General features: G+C 40.1%; 1 protein-coding gene across 4 annotated transcripts in view; it reads left to right on the plus strand.

Moving 5' to 3' along the window:
- The window catches only part of kalrna (kalirin RhoGEF kinase a), a 744,968-nt gene that overhangs the window by 513,313 nt on the left and 211,136 nt on the right, over window positions 1–20,519 (plus strand). For all 4 annotated transcript variants that reach the window (XM_060827256.1, XM_060827251.1, XM_060827252.1 and 1 more), the window contains 3 exons: window positions 1,050–1,151; window positions 3,196–3,338; window positions 10,953–11,055. In XM_060827256.1, the coding sequence (XP_060683239.1) occupies window positions 1,050–1,151; window positions 3,196–3,338; window positions 10,953–11,055 (348 nt within the window). The remainder of the gene's footprint in view (window positions 1–1,049; window positions 1,152–3,195; window positions 3,339–10,952; window positions 11,056–20,519) is intronic.

The raw sequence follows: 20,519 nt of genomic DNA on the forward strand, positions 1-20,519 counted from the left end.
GGCCACAATATCGAAGTCCCAGGTACCAATGCATGTTGCAAGTTCACCCACCTTATTCCAGATGTTCCTGGTGTTGAAGTAGGCACACTTCAAACCACCTTCCTACTTGCTGGTGAACTCTTACGACCTTGAAACCTTATTTCTGATCTCGCTACTCTTAACCTCCTAGACACTGGAACCATAATTTAGGTTCCTATCCCCCTGCTGGGTTAGTTTAAACCCTCCCAAAGAGCATTATCAAATTTCCCCCTGCTCCCCAGCATATTGGTACCCCTCTGGTCCAGGTGTAGACCATCCTGTTTTAGAGGTCCTACCTACCCCAGAACATGACTTGGGGCAGGTCCCCCTCCCCCACAAGGATTCCAAAAACATGATCTGAGACATCAAGAACCCTGGCTCCTGGGAGGCAACACAACGACCGCGAGTTCCACTTGTTCCTATAGAATCTCCTATCTGTCCCCCTAACTATGGAGTCCCCAGTGACTGATATTCTACTAATCTACCCCCTTCCCTTCTGAGCAACAGGAACAGACTCTGTGCCAGAGACCTGTAACCTCATGGCTTACCCCCGGTAAGTCATCCCCCCCAAAGTATCCAATCCCAAGTTTTCTAATCGACTGTTTGGAGAAATTATTAAACAACTCTGGAGTAGATGAGACTTGAACCCGGGCATCATGGCTCAGAGGTAGAGACACTACCACTCTGCCACTAGAGCTGAGTGCCCAGTTACTATTGGCCCCACAAATGAGCTGAGCTGATCTAATTCATCTGTGTGCTTGCATTCCAAATGTCTGTTGGAAGACCCTGGAAAGTAGTTTGTGCATTTTCGAGAATAATGGATATGGACGGATTGCACATCCAGATTTCGTGTAAACAATCTTTTTTTCAGACTTTGTTCGGAGCAGCAGCAGAACAAACATATGGAGAACATTGTATGCTTGTCTGTATCCAGTATTTGCTGGAAATTCCCTTTTATTCCAATGATGTAGAAGAGATAGCTATGAGAATTCATTTAGTTATACATTCCTGTCATCTCCTTTAATTTGCAGACATCAGAGTTAGGGGTAACAGAGCATGTGGAAGGTGATCCTTGCAAATTTGCCTTGTGGGTTGGCCGAACGCCTTCTTCAGACAACAAGACTGTCCTAAAGGTAATCTTATTTAATCTGAAAACTCATTTTTTGAATGAAAATAAATAACGTTTTGCATTTAGCCCTAACTTTTCAGAAAAAATGAAATGCATTTGTTTTCTTTGCAATGCTCCCTACTTCACCTGTGTCATTTGTGAAAACTCTAACCTGCTTTGTGTCACTGATTGGATCTTGTTCAAGCTAAAGAATTAGGAGCTGATCTTCCCAAGGACTGACTGCAAAGTAGGTTTTCGTGATTTGTGCAGGTTGCAGCTTGGGTGTTGTACCTATTCAAAATAATGATACTGACAGCAAATTCACCTCACATGCCAGTGCTGTTGTTTGGATCATTAGCAATATTTGCAGAAGTCGGCCTGTTGTCTCCTCGATTCTACTCTGCCATCCAGTAACATTATGACTGATCTGATTGTGGCGTTGACTCCACCTTTCTGCCAGGTCCCCTTCACACTTACTTCACTTATGGATCAAATGTCTGTCTAGCTCACCCTTTAGAATAGTTAGGTGGCTGTTTCTGACCGGCACAGATTCAATGGACCATAGGGCCTTTTTCTGTGCTGTAGACCTCTACAACCCCTATATCTGTATAAATGCATTCAATGACTCAATCTCTATTGCTCTCGGACATAGAGAATTCTTGTGACCCTATGAGAGAAGAAAGTTTTCCTCATCTCTGCCTTAAACAACAAACCCCTTATTTTGAAGCTGTTTTCCCTGGTTCCAGAGATACCAGGAAGGGAAACATTCTCCCAGCATCCACCCTATCAAGTGCCCATCAGAATTTTATATATTTCAATAAGATCACCTCTCATTCTGCTGGACTTCAATGGGGATAAGCCCAACCTGTTCAACATTTTCTCATGAGACAACCTGGAATTCCTTCATCCCAGGAATGAACCCAGTAAATCATCTTTGAACTGATTATAATGCAAATATATGCCTCTTTCAATAAAGACACTCAAGTTGTTTGCAGTCCTCCAGGTGTGATCCCACCAATATCCTGTCCAGTTATCGCAAGACTTGTCTACTTTTGTAATCCTTCTCCATGCAATAAAGCCCAACATTTCATTTGCCTTCTTAATTACTGACCAGAGCTGTGTGATAATCCTTTATGATTCATGCACAAGAACTCTCACATCCTTCCATAACTACAGCCTTTTGCAGTTTCTCTCCATTTGAATACTATTCTGCTTTTCTGTTCTCATCAAAATAGACAACCTCTCATTTCCCCACATTATACTCCATGTGCCACATTTTTGCCCACTCATGAAACCTATCTATTTTTCTTTACAGACTCTTTGTACCCTGCTTACAACTTGCATTCCTACATATATTTATATCTTCAGCAAATTCAGTTACAATAACTGAGCCACTTCATCCAAGTCATTAATACAGCTGATCCTTTGACACACTACTACTTAAAGCTTACCAAATGAAAAATATCCCATTTATTCCCAACAGTCGATTTCTTGTTAGTTTCAGAAAACTCTGTTTATTGGTGGCCAAATGACCAGTAACAATGATTAAAATCTAATAAGGCGATACAAAAGGTCTTTGCTGGCCACTGATCTTAAAACAATAATGTTTAGGTTCAGTTATCACCTGCTGCACAAGAACGACATAAAAGCAGCTTTAGTATAAGTATATTTTTAATCATTCAAGGGATGGAGCTGTTGCTGGCAAGGCCAGCATTTATTGCTCAACTCTAATTGCTCTTAGAGCAGTTTTCATTCAACTGACTAACTTACTAGGTCACTTCAGAGGGCAGTTAAGAATCATCAACGTTGTTATGGATCTGGAGACATGGATAGTAATAAGTAAGGATAGCAGATTTCCTTCCCAAATGGACACAAGTGAACCAGAAATATTTTCATGACAATCCTATAGCTTCCTAGTTGCCAAGATTAATATTAGCTTTTTAAATCTCCAATTCACTTAATTAATTGAAGTTAAGTTTCCCAACTACTGTGATTGAAGTGAGAACCCTTCTTGCTGAATTCATTGGTCTAAATCTCTGTATTTTAAACAATGCTGTACTTTTCTTTAGGCCTCAAACATTGAAACAAAACAAGATTGGATCAAAAATATTCGGGAGGTCATACAGGAAAGAACTATCCACCTGAAGGGAGCTTTGAAAGAACCTATTCAGCTACCTAAAACCCCAGCAAAACAGAGGAATAACAGTAAAAGGTAGGTTTCTCCTTGGTATTGTGCAACCATGTATGCCATAATAGCAACTAATGTTTGAACTAAATAGCATTTTTCATCAATATTTATCTTGTGATTGTGTGATGTATCGAACAACATAAAATAACCTTAGTGTGTCCATTCCGAAAGACAGGATGGCTCCATGAGCCATCTGTCTATCCCCACATTGAGATATCAGGTTATTAAATGATTCCAGTGTATAATCCATACTTCTGTATCTAAAAATCATTTTCTGTACCAGTTTGTGTGAAGAAGGACTTCTGGATACCAGTTCCAGGTTCACATTTTTCTAGTTTGAAAGACAATTGGATACAAGCTCACAATTTAATTTGAAGTAATATTCTGAATTTTCATTTTTATTACCATTATTTAGCTTTTAGACCTTGATTAAATCATCTTTCAGTCTCTTCCTTTCAAAGTTGAAATCCTGTAATTTTTTTTCACAAAACACAGAACTTTGACAATACAAACAGGGATCTTCATCTCACTTTCATAACCTGGTTACGTGAAACTCTCATGTCTTGATTGCCAGAATTGGTCCCAATACTCAAAGCGTGGTCTCATTTATGCTGAAACCAATTTAAGCGAGGGACCTGTTTAAACCTTTTCTGTTTGTTTTAACTGTATTGTTCAGCATTGTTCTTGTTTTGTTGAAGCCAGTGGTTTGTCATATTTGTTATTCTTCAAAAAACACCTCAAAAAGTCACTTGAGAAAAATCAGAATTAGAGAATTATGGACCAGGCCAGACCCCCTCAAAACATTTCAAGAAGGTAGCCCAGACCCTAACTTTGCTAGTTGTGTTAAGCAGGTATAAAGTGGATATTCCAGGAGAGAATCAAACCACTTAGTTTTAAACAAAACAGAATTTATATGCAAGATTACCATACAAAACACAAGCAGGAGAAATCAGAATGCCAAATATCAGAAAACCCAACAGACTATCCCAGCTTAATGATGTTGTTCCAAATACTTGCACGAATCCTCACAAACACCTCTTGGCACAAAAGGAAAAATCAAACACAGGTTCTTAAAGTACAGAAATTAGAGAAAGAGTACCAGCCTGGACCTGCTTCTGTGGGTCCAGCAGCCTTTCTTTTCACTATTGCAAAAAAAACCAAACCAGAGAAAAACTGAGCTGGGAAAATTGGCCACTCCCCTTTCATCGTGCAAGTGTTTTATTAAAATCTTGAAAGCCTTCTGCCTGAGGTGGTCTGTATTAGCTATCATCAACTTGGCCCTAAAGCCCTTCAACCTCCAGACTTTTCAGAGTCTGTTTCATTTACAACCCCTCTGAAGAAAAAAGCCAAGGATTGCATTACCTTGTTAAAGGTGCAGCTTTGTCATACCTCCCCCTTAAAAAAAGAACCATCAATATCTAAAGATGTCTTCATTTTAAAACCCCTTAAAAATTTGTTAATACTCTAACACACACATTTGCATTACATTGACTATAAACGTGCAAACATTCACAACTACATTCCGTTTCAGTCTGTTGTACTCCTGTTCTCAAATGCCTCCACTTCTCATTCAAGTCTCGATATTGTGTCGGCATTCACATTTTCTAATCCTGCCACATGCACAATTTTCAAATTGAATGGCTGTAACATCAAGCTCCATCTAAATTTTTGTCCTTAGATTTCTCCACAAACTTCAATAGGTTATGATCAGTGTTTATGATTGTCTCAGATGTGTTACTGGTAACATAAACACTGAAATGTTGTAATGCCAACACCAAGCTCAAAGTCTCCCTCTCAACCATTGAATATTTCTGCTGATGAATGTTTAACTCCCTGGAGAAATACCCAATAGGTCTTTCTGTCTTCTCATCACCTTCTTGCAAGAGCACAGCACCAACACCCACATCTCTTGCGTCTGTAGTCACCTTGAATGGCTTTACATAATTAGGTGTGACTAATCCTGGGGCAGTAGTTAACAAAGCGTTCAGGCTGCCAAATGCCTTCAGAAAGCCCGCTGTCCACTGAAACCTCTTGCCTTTCTTTAGCAATTCAGTAGTGGAGCAGCTACACTGATAAAATTTGGCACAAATTTTCGATAAAATCCACTCAGTCCCAGGTACTGCTCATTTTGTCAATGGTAGGGAAATTCCCCAATTACCTTTGTGATTGCATCCCATGGGGCCACTTGTCTGTGTCCAGTAACATGGCCCAGGAAGGTAACGTAGCTTTTCAAATTCACTTTTAACCATTGGGTACTGTCTGGTTTTGGCATCATTTCTTTATGAACTCCAGTCACTGTAACTCACTTTGATCTTGGAGCATGCTTTCAATTTCCTTTTGAACTTGTACCAACTTTAAAGGGCTATGCTTATAAGGATGTTGCTGAATCAGAACAGCATATCTACATCCTGCATAATTAGGTGAGTATTTTCCAGCTTATTTCCATTTATTCCCCATGTGAGAGTAATAACGCTGCCAGGTCATTTCGATTTTCCTCTGGAAGGTAACTCAATAATTCCCCAATTTTTGACAATTTTAGAATCCTCTGAACCTGGTTCTTCCTTCTGTGTTGTAATCACTAACACCTTGTTTAAGACCTCTCTGAAAAAAAAGCCAAGGATTGCATAACCTTGTTAACAGGCAGCTTCATCACAAGAACAAATCTTTATGCACTTCCTTTACAAAGTTACGCAGAATAAGCATATCCATACTGGCCTAACAACCACCATTTCAACCTCTGTATATTTATAAGGTTTCTAGTAAGTTGAGTTAATGCCCACCAACTTCATACAATTAATACATAATTAACAGAATGGTGTTCCAAGTATACTGAGACCACTGGACCTGTTTCATTACATCATTAATTATTTTTATGTTCTTTATATCTCACCTTTTGTTTTCTTCTGAGGTGATGCATTTCACATCTATCTGTATTAAATTGTCTGCATTAAATGCAAGCAGTCATAGTTTCAGCAAAAAACCAAAAAAACTGCAGATATTGTAAATCAGAAACAAAAATAAAAGTTGCTGGAAAAGCTCAGCATGTCTGGCAGTATCTGTAGAGAGAAATCAGGTTACATTTTGGTTGAATGAGCCTTCCATTCTGAAGTAGGGTCATAGAGTCATGGAGATGTACAACATGGAAACAGACCTTCAGTCCAACTCGTCAATGCTGACCAGATATCCTGACCTAATCCAGTTCCATCTGCCAGCACTTGGTCTATATCCCTCGAAATCCTTCCTATTTACATACACATCCAGAAACCTTTTAAATGTTGCAATTGTACAACCTCCACCATTTCCTCTGGCAGCTCATTTCATACATGCACCACCCTCTGTGTGAAAAAGTTGCCCCTTAGGTCCCTTTTATATCTTTCCCCTCTCACCCTAACCTATGTCCTCTACTTCTGGACTCCCCACGCCAGGGAGAAGACTTTGTCTATTTATCATATCCATGCCCCTCATGATCTTATCAACTTTTATAAGGTCACCCCTCAGCCTCCAATGCCCCAGGAAAAACAGCCCCAGCCTATTCAGCCTTATAGCGCAAATCCTCCAACCCTGGCAACATTCTTGTAAATCTTTCCTGAATCCTTTCAACACCCTTCTGATACGAAGGAGACCAGAATTGTAAACAATATTCCAACAGTGGCCTAACCAATGTCCTGTACAGCCACAACATGACCTTCCTACTCCTGTACTCAATACTCTGACCAATAGAGGAAAGCATACCAAATACCTTCTTCGCTAACCTATTTACCTGTGGCTCCACTTTCAAGGAACTATGAATCTGCACTCCAAGGTCTCTTTGTTCAGTAACACTCCCGAGGACCTTCCCATTAAGTGTATAAGTCCTGTTCTGATTTGCTTTTCCAAAATGCAGCACCTCATATTTATCTAAATTAAACTCGATCTGCCACTCCTCAGCCCATTGGCCCATCTGATTAAGATCCCATTGTACTCTGAGGTAACCTATTTCACTGTCAACTTCACTTCCAATTTTGGTGTCATCTGCAAACTTACTAACTATACCTCCGATGTTCACATCCAAATCCTTTATATAAATGACAAAAAGCAGTATGACATCTCGAAAAATATCGATATTACAGAGAAGGAAGTGCTGGATGTCTTGCATAAAAGTGGATAAATCCCCAGGACTGATCAGGTGTACCCTAGAACTCTCTGGGAACCTAGAGAAGTGATTACTGGGCCCCTTGCTGAGATATTTGTATCATCAATAGTCACAGGTGAAGTGCTGGAAGACTGGAGGTTGGCTAACGTGATGACACTATTTAAGAAAGATGGTAAGGAAAAACCAGGGAACTGTAAACCAGTGAGCCTGACATGGATGGTGGGCAAGTTGTTGGAGGGAATCCTGAGGAACAGGATTTACATGTATTTGGAAAGGGAAGGACTGATTAGGGATAGTCAGCATGACTTTGTGCGTGGGAAATCATGTCTCACGAGCTTGATTGAGTTTTTTGAAGAAGCAACAAAGAGGATTGGTGAGGGCAGAGTGGTAAACGTGATCTATGTGGACTTCAGTAAGTTGTTTGACAGCAGCACAGTGGCTCAGTGGTTAGCACTGTTGCCTCACAGCGTCAAAGACCCAAGTTTGATTCCAGCCGTGGGTGACTGTCCGTGTAGAGCTTGCACATTCTCCCATTGTCTGCATTGGTTTCCTCCAAGTGCTCCAGCTTCCTTCTACAATCCAAAGATGTGTAAGTTTGGTGAATCTGCCATGCTAAATTGCCCATATTGTTCAGGGATATGTAGGTCAGATATATTAGTAAGGGGTAAATGTCGGAGAATAGTTCTGGGTGCGTTAATGTTTAGAGGGTTGGTGTGGACTTGCTGGGCCATAGGGCCTATTTCCACACTGGAGGGATTCTACCATCTTCTATCATCGCAAGGTTCATCATGGGAGATGGGTTAGCAAGGTTAGATCTCATTGAATATGGGGAGAACGATCCATTTGAATACAGAATTGGCTTAAAGTAGACAACAGATGGTGGTGGTGGAGGATGTTGTTTGGACTGGAGGCCTGTGACCAGTGGAGTGCCACAAGGATCGCTGGGTCATTCAACCCAAAACATGAAGTCTCATGTCTCTCCATTGTTTCAGCAATTTACATGTTTCATCCAATTCATTCTGCATGTTTGCAACCAGCTCCTAAGAACCAGCTGTTCCTGAATCAAATGGAGACCATTGTCCTTATTCTGTATTTGATGATCACTCTGTGGTTGCTGTCCCCCTGAAGAGTGCCAAGATTTTCAATCCTGATATATTGTCAGCTTATATTAGGGACTCAAAATTTGCTTTGCCTTTCCTGGATTTTCTAATGCAATGAGACATCAACTATCCATGTGTTCAACTTACCATGTCAGATTCTAGATTGCTTAGGTAGTCTCAAATTATTTATAGTTTTTATTATTTTTACAATTTGTGGGTTGGGACAGTCCCTGGCAAGGTCATCTTTTGTTGCTCAGCCTTAATTGCCCTAAAGAAGATGATATTTAGCTACATTCTTAATTGCTTAGTAATGTTGCTGTTATTCTTTTGGATCAGTACTTGGATAAAACAATGAAATCTGCCCCAATATGCAGGCATTCATTATATCCCATACTATGTGTTCACATTGCATAAACTTAAGGGTAATACAATGAGCCCAAGGTTTGACTGAGAGAACTTGCTTTAGCTGATTGGAAAAATAACATGTTACTGACACTTTCTGGAGCAGAGGAATAAGTACAGTATGAGATCTGAAGTTAGACGGCTGTCCTTTGGTCATATGTAGTGAATAGTAGACAGAAGAATGACCAATGAGCAGTGTTGAATGCAAACAATTCAGTTCCATTCAATACAATAAATAAGTTATGATTCTCCTAAAACCTGAAACTACAACATGTGTCCTCACTGCTAATACTCTATATGAAACTAACCCATTAGACATTTATGGCAAAATAAAGGCTCAGCATGCTCCAGCAGGTCAACAGTACAACAGTAGCTGAAATAGATTGGCAAAACTTAAAAGTTAAGTGGACCATTGACCTGCAAAGTCTACATACATACTTCTGGCTTTTCATAAACCTAGCCATATAACATGGGCAGTTTACAAGAATTTGAAATGCTTATATAATTTATGCTTGTTCCAGAACAAGCGCACTCCAATTAAATTCCAACTTCTTTTTACCAGCACAATTCCCTTAATACTTCTCCCAATCTTTTCTCAGCCATTTGCTCTAATTAATCCTTGATAGAAAACTCTAAAGCAAACGTTTGTCTTCTCTCCTCCAAGCAAGCTGGGAGGATGGGTGGAGACATATAATCAGGTGGGGACACTATCAGAAAGGAAGAGTCATGGATAGTCTTCCTGTCCAGAGGTTAATTGAGGTCCCTTAAGCAGCTAGTAACAGGCTTCATCCCCAGAGTCAGGTGAAGACTTTCAGTCTTGGCTAACCACACTGCACATCCAATCAGATTTACCTCTGGCTTTTTGAGAGTGGAGGGGTGCGGGGGAATGTTGGTGGGGTGCCTTGGTGTCTCATCTCGACCATGGAAAGAGGGTTGTCTACTGGAGGCTTTTCTATTGACCCCCATCTCCTCTCTACTGATGGGCGGCATGGTGGCACAGTGGTTAGCACTGCTACCTCACAGCGCCAGAGACCTGGGTTCAATTCCCACCTCAGGCAACTGTGTGTGTGGAGTTTGCACATTCTCCTTGTGTCTGCGTGGGTTTCCTCTGGGTGCTCCGGTTTCCTCCCACAGTCCAAAGATGTGCAGGTTTGGTGAATTGGCCATGCTAAATTGCCCATAGTGTTAGGTGAAGGGGTAAATGTAGGAGAATGGGTCTGGGTGGGTTGCTCTTCAGACGGTCGGTGTGGACTTGTTGGGCCGAGGGGCCTGTTTCCACACTGTGAGTAATCTAATCTAATCTAATCGATCCAGATGACCTCACTCCCAGACTGGGCTGGAATACAGTTTCGGTACTTGCTATCACTTCTCCTTTTGGTACTAGAGAGCTGTGAGCCTTTAATGACTCCATTGGAGCTTGGGACCCAGAGAGATCCTGCTGCAATTAAGATCTTTATTCCACTAAGGCTGTCAGAGATGGCTTTGTTTGGTATGCCACCAGATTTTGTCTCACTGGTTCAGTCTCTTTTCACCAAAGATAAATTCTGCACTTTGTTTCTAACAAGGCACATTTTAATTGTTGTTTAAATGCCGCCAATCTCTGATGGTCATGTCCTTTTTTTTGACATGAAATGGCCCAGTTACTGACAAAGATAGTAATTTTTTTTATCTATCTGTTTGCCCCACACTTACCATTAACCGTCTCAGTAATTTCCTTTCTATTCCCAATTACAAGGTGTACATGAGAGAATGTTATTTTGTTACCACTGTGTTTTGAATTTTCAGGTAACCTAAGCACCTGTGCCTCTAAAAATCCTTCTGTTCTTTCTCCTTACTACATTTGCCCTCAGATGTTCAATGAACCAAGGGTCTCTTTCTGTCATTCCAATATTTCTTCGAACTATTCCACAGTGTGCACGGCTTTCACTCCAGTTAAAACACTCGGCCCTACATATTTGGGTGAATGAGTGATCACTCAATAATGTGATGTTCCTCTTACCCTAGGGACATGGGAGAAGATGGGGATAGTCAGGGAGATGGCAGCAGTCAGCCAGACACTATTTCCATTGCATCAAGGACCTCACAGAATACGATGGACAGCGATAAGGTAAGTGTGACTGCAGAGAACCAATAGATCTGCTCCTGGAAAATTCATCAGCAACATGACAACGTTAAATATTATTTGGAGCATAAAATTGTTAAACAGCTTTGTGAACTTGAGTGATTTTCACCCTTGTTGAGGATGAAGGAAACAGATTGGAATTTTGGCCAAAGGTAGGATTATCCCAGGCTTGGGAAGAAATATTTGGAGACACAGTGGCCAGAGAAAGAGGTGGGTCCATATCAGATCTGCTTTCCAATACCTTCTCTTCTCTAAAGATTAACTCAGTGGTATACTGGGAACATAAAGAGGATCCTACTCCATGGACGTCAGGCAGCCATCTAAAACCACGATGGCCCTAATTAAATACTGTTTTCCAAGGGCATTGGCAGTCTCCCTCCTTCAGTGCAGTCCTCTATCCAGAGCTGATTGGAGGTGGAAGGAAACTACAGCTTTGAATATAACTGCTGTGCATTGACATGCACCAGACTGTTATGGTTCATGAAAATATAAAACTTTTGAAAATTACTTTCTCACTTTCCACTAGTTAGCAAACTCTTTCGGACTCACAAGCAAACAGTGTCACCATACCATTCTGAAAATCAAAGTGTGTCGGAGAGGTATTAATGAACTCACCATACAGCATTTTCAGAAGGGTTTTATAATGGCTGACCAATCCACGACATAGACATTTTGCATCCCCACCCTGGTTAAATTACAGCTTCAAATTTTTAAATCCAGAGGAATAAATTACAAAATATCGTAACATTACAGCATAGGATTTGGTTCGTGCCTCAGATTTCAAACATGCTAGCCGAAGAATGTTATTACTTCCTTAAAATTCTGTTAAAAGAAGAAGCATATGAATTTCAGCTTTAAGACATTTTTAGTGTGAATATACAATCCAGCTTTACATCTGTATTGCATAATGAATATATTGCCACTCACAATCATCCACATCTGGCTTAAATCCAACCAGATCTAGATCGTAGAACCTTGCTTTGTGACAGTCTTTGGATGGGATTTCAAAGTTGCCACGGAGTTTGTGTTGGGAATTTTTTTAACTAGTAACACATGAGAACAATGTTTCCTTTTCAGTAAGTAACCACTATCAAGATCACATTCTCAAAAGTCACACAATTTGATTAGAAATCATTCATTACAGTGAAAAACAGTTGAATTGGGTTTGGCTTTTGAACTGAAATGCAACATATTACGATCAATGTGGCTTGTAACATAATGGTAGTTGTAATGGTTAATTACTTTTTGCTTTATTGTGTTTTGCCTAACTGTAGAATGTTCTCTGCAGCTTTACCAATGTTATTAGTCCATTCAATGTTAAAAGGAAGAAGTTTAAACTGGAAAGTGCAGAACCCAAGTGGGAATATCATGTGCTTTATTTGTAACATCTGTATGAGTCATTTTATGTTCAGTTAATAAGAAATTTATTTGTCATTATGTTACCAGTTTCATAATGCAGTACTCTGGAACTTCTAACTGTGAACTTACACAATAAATCCAGCCTAATATTGAACATCGTACCCTGAAGGATATCGTAAAACACATTGAAAAGAAATTCACTGTGGCATACTTATTAGTTTTCCAGAAAGGAATTTTAGTCATACAAAAATAGCTCATTACTTCAAAGTTTGCTGCATTTTGGCACTCTGAGTAAATAGGTTACAGCTGATCAGAGGCAGAGTGATTTATGCTGAAAAGATGACTATGTTTGAGAGAATGAAGTTGATTGACCAACTTAAGAAAAGATAAGTAAGAATCCTATTGGGTGGATTTTTTTTAACTAATTATAGATCTAAAATCTGGAATGTGGCAGTTTTATTATGTCAAAAATTCAGTTGTTTTATTTCACATGGTTTATTTCATCATATTGAGACTAGGCTATTATCCACCGACTCCTGGAAGCAAGTATCTATTCGGCATCTGATGGTACAACACATAGCACATGCAGCAGTGATATATGTAAACGAGTAATTAACTCATTTGAAAGGTGAGGTACGAGACAGTGAAGTATTAGTCAGCAAAAGTTAAACCGTTCAAGAAAGATTGAGCAGGGTAAAAATGAAGCAAAGGATAAACACTTTTTTTCTTTTACTTTGCCTTCATTACAGTCAAAACAAGCTTGTATTCCCATTAACTGTTGCATTCTCCCTATAGAAGTTGTGGCTTTTTAAAATGTGTACATGTGACTGGACACTGAAATAGCAATATGAAAGCAACAGTTGCTGATGCCCTAAGCATGAAATGTCAATAGAAAAAAAAAGACTTGTGAACTGATGAAAGGATTAATATAAAACACATCATTGTAACTACATCATTGGTTGCACTAAAATTGGTTATGGCTCATTAGTATTTTATATCCATGCTACCAAATGTTCGTCATATGCATTCATCTGGAAACTTAAAATTACATTTTTTGTCAGGAGTCGAAACTTAAATTATTGTTAAGGGAAATTTTCAAATGCTGTGGTATCAAAAGCATCACATCATGATCAACAGCTCAAAGAGATATCTGTGCCCAGCTGACTTCACAGTGCAAGAGATTTCAGACGGAGCATTAAATCTAGTCACTTTGAGTTTCCTAGCTGAGCACTGGATTGCATGCTCATGTCTCCAAACTTCAATTTCTATCCATATCCTTCCAGCTGTATCAAAGCTGAAAGCAGGCAGGTGAAACACTTTGTATTTCCTACCAAGTAAAGCAGCAAGCTGTTAGCATATGTAATCAGGGTATCAAAACAAGTGGGAATGGGACTGAAGTGTAAAGGTTAGTTGATGCAGCACCTTGTGATTGCTGGAGAAATATATGGAATAATGCATGGCAGGGCTATGGCCCAAACTTCTGCAGGGAAATAGATGCATTGAAAGTTTCTTTTTACTCTTGCTGTAAAGTGTTTGCAGCGCTGATCACTAAGGATGATGCTTTGGGGGTTCACGTTGTTTCAGCTATTTTATCCTATATTCCACACGCACTTCTGCTTCTCATTTGGAGAATCTTTGGTGCTCTTGTGGTTCCTTAACAACTGCCCAGTAGTAGTACAGATATCCAGGACTGATTGATGTCCCATTCTGAGAGCTATTGTGTTATATCTCACAATCAGTATGTCAGTATGCATTTAAGAGAGACAATATTTCATTATGTTATGAAGACGTATGGTCACGATATCATTACTGCATCACAGCATGGGCCATGAGGAAATAAAGGTCCCCTATTCCATCTTACTCTGGATCATATATGACTTCTACCAGAAATATGCTGCATTGATATTGTCAATGACCATGGAGAAATGGCAGAAATTCCGAACAATTATTTTACTTCAGTATTCAGAGCAAAAAGGAAATAGCTTGCTGGAAGTCCCATAGAAATTAACACAGAATCAGGGACAGGCTCTGAATAAAATTAACTAGGCAAAAGAGAGGACTGCAGATGCTGGAAACCAGAGTTTAGATCAGAGTGGTGCTGGAAAAGCACAGCAGGTAAGGCAGCATCAGAGGAGCAGGAAAATTGACGTTTCAGGCAAAAGCCCTTCATCAGGAATAGAGGCAGGAATCCTCCAGGGTGGAGAGATAAATGGGGGGGGGGGGGGGGGGGCGACTGGGGAGAAGGTAGCAAAGAGGTGAATGGAGGTGAGGATGGAGGTGATAGGTCAGAGGAGAAGGTGGAGCAAATCGGTGGGAAGGGAGATTGGCAGGTAGGACAGGTCATGAGGACAGTGCTGAGCTGGAAGGTTGGAACTGAGGTAAGGTGGGGGGAGGGGAAATGAGGAAACGGGTGAAATCCACATTGATGCCCTGGGGTTGAAGTGTTCTGAGGCAGAAGATGAGGCGTTCTTCCTCCAGACATCGGGTGGTGAGGGAGCGGTGGTGGAGGAGGCCCAGGACCTGCATGTTTTCGGCAGAGTGAGAGGGGGAGTTGAAATGTTGGGCCACGGGGTGATGGGGTTCATTGGTGCGGGTGTCCCGGAGATGTTCCCTGAAGCATTCTTTGAGGAGGCATCCAGTCTCCCCAATGTAGAAGAGACCGCATCGGGAGCAATGGATACAATAAATGACATTGGTGGATACGCAGGTGAAACTTTGATAGATGTGGAAGACTCCCTTAGGGCTTTGGATGGCGGATGATATGGTTAATGTGAAGGTTGGTAGGGTGGAAAGTGAGGACCATGGAATTGATGTCAAATTACTGACATTGATAGAAAATTGATTAAATGGCAGGAAACAAAGAGTTGATACAATGGTTAATTCCTCAAATTAGCAGGACGTGACTAGTGGTTAATGGCATAAAAAGTAAAATGTCCAGATTTACTGATGACACAAAGTTAGGCAATATTGTAAATGACAGCATAAAATTATACCAGGACATTTATAGATTAGGAGAATGGACAAATCTGTGGCAAATATTAAGTTAATGTTAGCAAATATGAGGTTATCTATTTCAGACCAAGAAAGGAAAGATCAAGGTTTGTTTTAGAAGGCGCAAAGTTAAATACAGTAAGTGTTCAACAAGATTTCAGGACTCAGGTGCATAGCTCTTGAAAATGCCACAAACAGATGCAGAAAATAGCCAGAAGGCTGAAGGAATGCTGGCCTTCATATCTAAAGGGCTGCAGTACAGTGATGCAGAACATTTGCTGCAGTTATACATGACCCTAGTTAGACCTTTCTTATGATATTGTGAGAAAATCTGGGCACCAAAACTTAGGAAGGATGTTTTAACCCTGGAGGAAGTTCATAGCAGGTCAGATTAGATAAATTAGGTCTTTATTCTGTAAATTTTAGAAGGTTAAAGGTGATCTAACCAAGGTGTTCAGGTTACTGCTGAAAATGTGTTGCTGGAAAAGCGCAGCAGGTCAGGCAGCATCCAAGGAACAGGGGAATCGACGTTTCCGGCATAAGCCCTTCTTCATAAGCCTCCTGAAGAAGGGCTTATGCCCAAAACGTCGATTTCCTGTTCTTTGGATGCTGCCTGACCTGCTGCGCTTTTCCAGCAACACATTTTCAGCTCAGATCTCCAGCATCTGCAGTCCTCACTTTCTCCTGTTCAGGTTACTGACAGGGCAGATAAAGATAAACTATTTCCACTGATTGAAGATTCCAGAACCAGAGAGCATTATCTAAGAATTAAGGCCAGGCCTTTGGGAGAGGTGTTAGAAAGCACTTCAACTTTGGGGGTGGCACGGTGCGTCAGTGGTTAGCACTGCTGCCTCGCAGCACCAGGGTCCCAGATTCAATCCCAGCCCTGGGCCATTGTCTGTGTGGAGTTTGCACGTTCTCCCCATGTCTGCATGGTTTTCCTCCGGGTGCTCTGGTTTCCTCCCACAATCTAAAGATGTGCAGGTCAGGTGAGTTGGCTGTACTACATTGCCCATAGTGTTGGTGCATTAGTCAGAGGGAGGTGGGTTGGGGTGGGTTACTCTTCAGAGGGTCGGTGTGGACTGGTTGGGCCAAAGGGCCTGTTTCCACACTGTAGGAAATCTAAATCTAAACATGGTGAGAATGGTGGAGGTTCAGAACTCTGTTACTCAAATGGCGGTCGATGCTAATTCAATTGTTAAATCTAAATCTGAAATAGAGAAAATTTATTAAGCAAAGGTTTCAAGGGCTATGGGCCCAAGACAGGCATGTGGAGTTAGGCCACATATCGCCACGGCGAGGCAGGCTGAGGGGCTGAACCTGCTCATATCGTAAACTAATATCTTAATACCAGCCCAGATATTTATGTGTCTGAGGAATGTAAATGTTTGTATAGAATAGTTGGTTGTAATAAATATCAGTTAGATTCTTCACACCCATTGTCTAATATAGCATTGCCACATCAGGCAAAACACTTTGTTGAGGGCAAAACTCACACCGAGATATATTCCGTTTTTTTTAATAAGCTCTGACTTTGGATACAGGATAGCTTTCAAATGAATGGGCTACTGATCAACATTGCAAACATTTGTGCATTCCTACAATTAAGTAAAGTAAAATTCAACTGTCATAGTATGGACATTGGGCTGATGACATCTGATTAACATACAGCCATGTCCAAATATGATCTGCTGTAAAAACATCTATTACCTTCAAAAATTCAAATGATAGTGAATTGTAATTAAAAATGTAAAATTCATGTGATATACTTGACAAACTTATTTTTAAAAGAGAAAAACAGATCTAGTTCTGTATATGTGAATCACTTTTGTATTCTGTATCTGTAGCTAGAAATTTCCACATTGATGAAAGGCTGGCAGGTGGGAAGGCTGGCAAAGTAATGAGGAAAATTTCGCAAGTTGCCAATGTCCTGACACTTCCAAGTTATTTTGCTAACAGTAGGAAATGTGGTAGTTCCTCCTGGCTGCCCACTTGAAGCACTTAACTAAACATGTTCGAGTCTCTTCCCATTACACAGGCATTTTCTTGACTTGCAAGGTGAGTGCCTCTTCTTTTTGTGTTGAAAGTATTGCCTGGTGATGATGGATACCTCCTTAACAATGGCATTGCTTGTTGGCAACTGGCCTACCCTGACTCAAGCCCAGGTGACGCCAGAAATAAACGCTAGTTTCTGTTGAGAAAACACAGTCAATGATGTGTATTTATCACCCGGGGCAGCCCTACAACAACCATCACTTACAGTGGACCTTCGAAGCGGCCATATCTCTGACTGGACTGGCAGCTCATAGGGTAGACTGCCATCCTTAATACAGTAGTTTAATAGGCTTTCACTAGGCAAAAGTGAGGACTGCAGATGCTGGAAATCAGAGTCTAAGTTAGAGTGGTGCTGGAAAAGCACTGCAGGTCAGGCAGCATCCGAGGAGCAGGAAAATCAAAATTTTGGGCAAAAGCCCTTCATCAGGGATCACTGCCACTGCCAAGTATGAAACTCAGATCCCACTGCCTGTTGAAGTGGGGTCGCCCTCCACTTTGGGGCCCCCCACAGTGAGATTTCAGGCGCCTACACAGAATTCTGACCACATCTTTTATAGTCTGGATTGGTTTATTTTCTCTTTGTATTTCAGAACGCTTGGGTAGTTTAACATGAATTAAACCATATGTAATTTAATTTTAGTCACAAGGTTTCCAATGATTGGATTATATTGAAATTTCAGATCCAATAGTTGGTCAGTGTTTGCTTTTGCTGATGTCAAGGGGTTTTTAGTTTCAAGACAACAGGAACTTTCAGAGACTCTGCATATCAGAGGAGGCTCATTACACAACAAATAGCAGGAAAATAGCACACTGGCAATAAGTTGTAAAGCATAAGTTGGAAAATGTTCTTAGCTGTTTGAATTTTCCTCATTACCAATGGGTAAGATGTCAATGTCTTTGTCTAACTATAGAATAACTTGATTTTAAGTATCTGTGATGTTTGCTTTAATTCAAGTTTACATCTCGTTCTCTTACTGTCATACCTAAAAGTATTTTTGTTGGGTGGGATATTACCTGTTCCACTGAGCCACCATTTCTAAATCTAACAGCGATTGACAACACAAATACTTTATCAGATTCCATTATAATTAAATTTCACAATTAATTAAATGAACTGAAACAGTTTTTGTTTTTATTTTCTGCAAGTAAATAATTATGTATTTTTTGTAAGATATTACTTTAAGTTATTCTGGCAAGAAATATTTTTATTATTAAGAAATATACTCGCTGAAACTGTGTGTAGATTTCGTGTTGTGCAAAAGTGTAATGTTTCTCAAATAACATGTGGGATAGGTTTAATCTCATATGGACTTGATAATATAATGCAGTGCAGTACTTGGGGAGAGAAAAAGCTGTGGTCAGTTAGGAATGCTTGTTTAAGAGAAAAACAAATCAATGCTGCATTTATTCTTGTCTTCAAAAATTGCCTGTCTTCTGCTTCCATACGGAAAATTCATTTGGCTTCTTCATGACAAAAATAAATGGAATTTTTCTCTTTAATTGATCGACAAGCTAAAATACACATAATGTAATTTAGCCCTAACAGAACAGTTATTGCATAGAATTCACCACACAGAAACAATCCATTTAGCCCGGCTTATCACTGCTGGTATATATGTTTCACAAAGGCCTTATTCCTTTCCTCTTTCTTAAACCCTACAGCCTATTCTTTTTATTTCTCCCTCACAGCTTTCCTTTAAATGCATCTATGGCATTTTCCAATGCAACTTCTTGCGTGAGTCATGTTCCACATTCTAACCACCCTCTGGGCAAATAAGTTTCTCCTGAATTCTCTATTGAATTTATTAGTCATTACAGTATCTTATATTTATGGGTTTTAGACTTGCTGTGAGTGAAAACGTTTTCTCGTTATCTACCCTATTAATGTCACTTAGAGATGTAATGACTACTTTGTCCTTACAAAGTGATTTTTTTTTTAAATGCCAAATAGTTTTAAAAATTGAAGTCTTAAAATAAAGACTTTATGGTAAACAGGATCATCTTGTGCGACAACACTTGGTTGACATACTTCCTAACAGACTGATTAGCTCTGCTTTAATCTTTGCTAGAAACTTAAAGATTAAATATTTATTTTGCCAACTTCTTACTTAAGATGTCTTCCTCCAGATATTCAAATGTAGGTACAGCATTTTCATTAAAAATTATCATTTTCCATTATTGAAAGATATTCACTGGTGGATATGTGAGAGATCCCATTAAATGCTATCATGAGTGTACACCCACATCCTGAAACATAGGGCAGCACAATGACTCAATGGTTAGTACCGCTGCCTCACAATGCCAGGGTCCCGGGTTTGATTCCACCCTCAGACGACAGTATGGAGTTTGCACACTCTCCCGTATCTGCATGCGTTTCCTGCAGGTACTCTGGTTTCCTCCCACAGTGCAAAGATGTGGCAGTTAGATCGATTGGCCATGCTAAATTGCCCACTGTGTCAGTGATGTGCAGGGTAGGTGGATTAGCCATGGAAAATGCAGGGTTACCGGGACAGGATAAGGAGAGGTCTAGGTGAGCTGCTCTTCAGAGGTTTGGTGTGGATTCAATGGGTTGAATGGCCTGCTTCTATGATTCTACATTCATTTTTGTCCCTAGGATCATGGGGAGTGAATGTAGCAACCAGCTCAACTGCCAGTAAGTTGTCATACCTGTTTCTGATTAAGTAAATAAGCAAACTCCATGGCCTCACATCTCTAAGGAAAGAGATGTAAGTCTGTGAAAAATGGATAACTGTCTTTGTGAGTAACAAAAATCTTTAGAATATATAGAATGTGTGTTTTGAAGGAGAATTACATATTTTACCTATAATTTACATATCAGAAACAGCCATTTCGTTCAAAAGATCTATGATGTAATCAATGCTGCACGCAAGACCCCTTCCACTCTACTTCCTCTCACACTATCCATTTATCCTTCAGTTAGCCTCTCCCATATGCACTCGGCTAGCTTCCTTTTAAATACAACTATGGCATTTATTGATTTTGACACTGTCTACATATCTATCTTCTATAGTCAACCTAATGAC

The sequence above is a fragment of the Hemiscyllium ocellatum genome, chromosome 7 (genome assembly GCF_020745735.1).
Source record: "Hemiscyllium ocellatum isolate sHemOce1 chromosome 7, sHemOce1.pat.X.cur, whole genome shotgun sequence".
Classification (NCBI taxonomy): Eukaryota; Metazoa; Chordata; class Chondrichthyes; order Orectolobiformes; family Hemiscylliidae; genus Hemiscyllium; species Hemiscyllium ocellatum.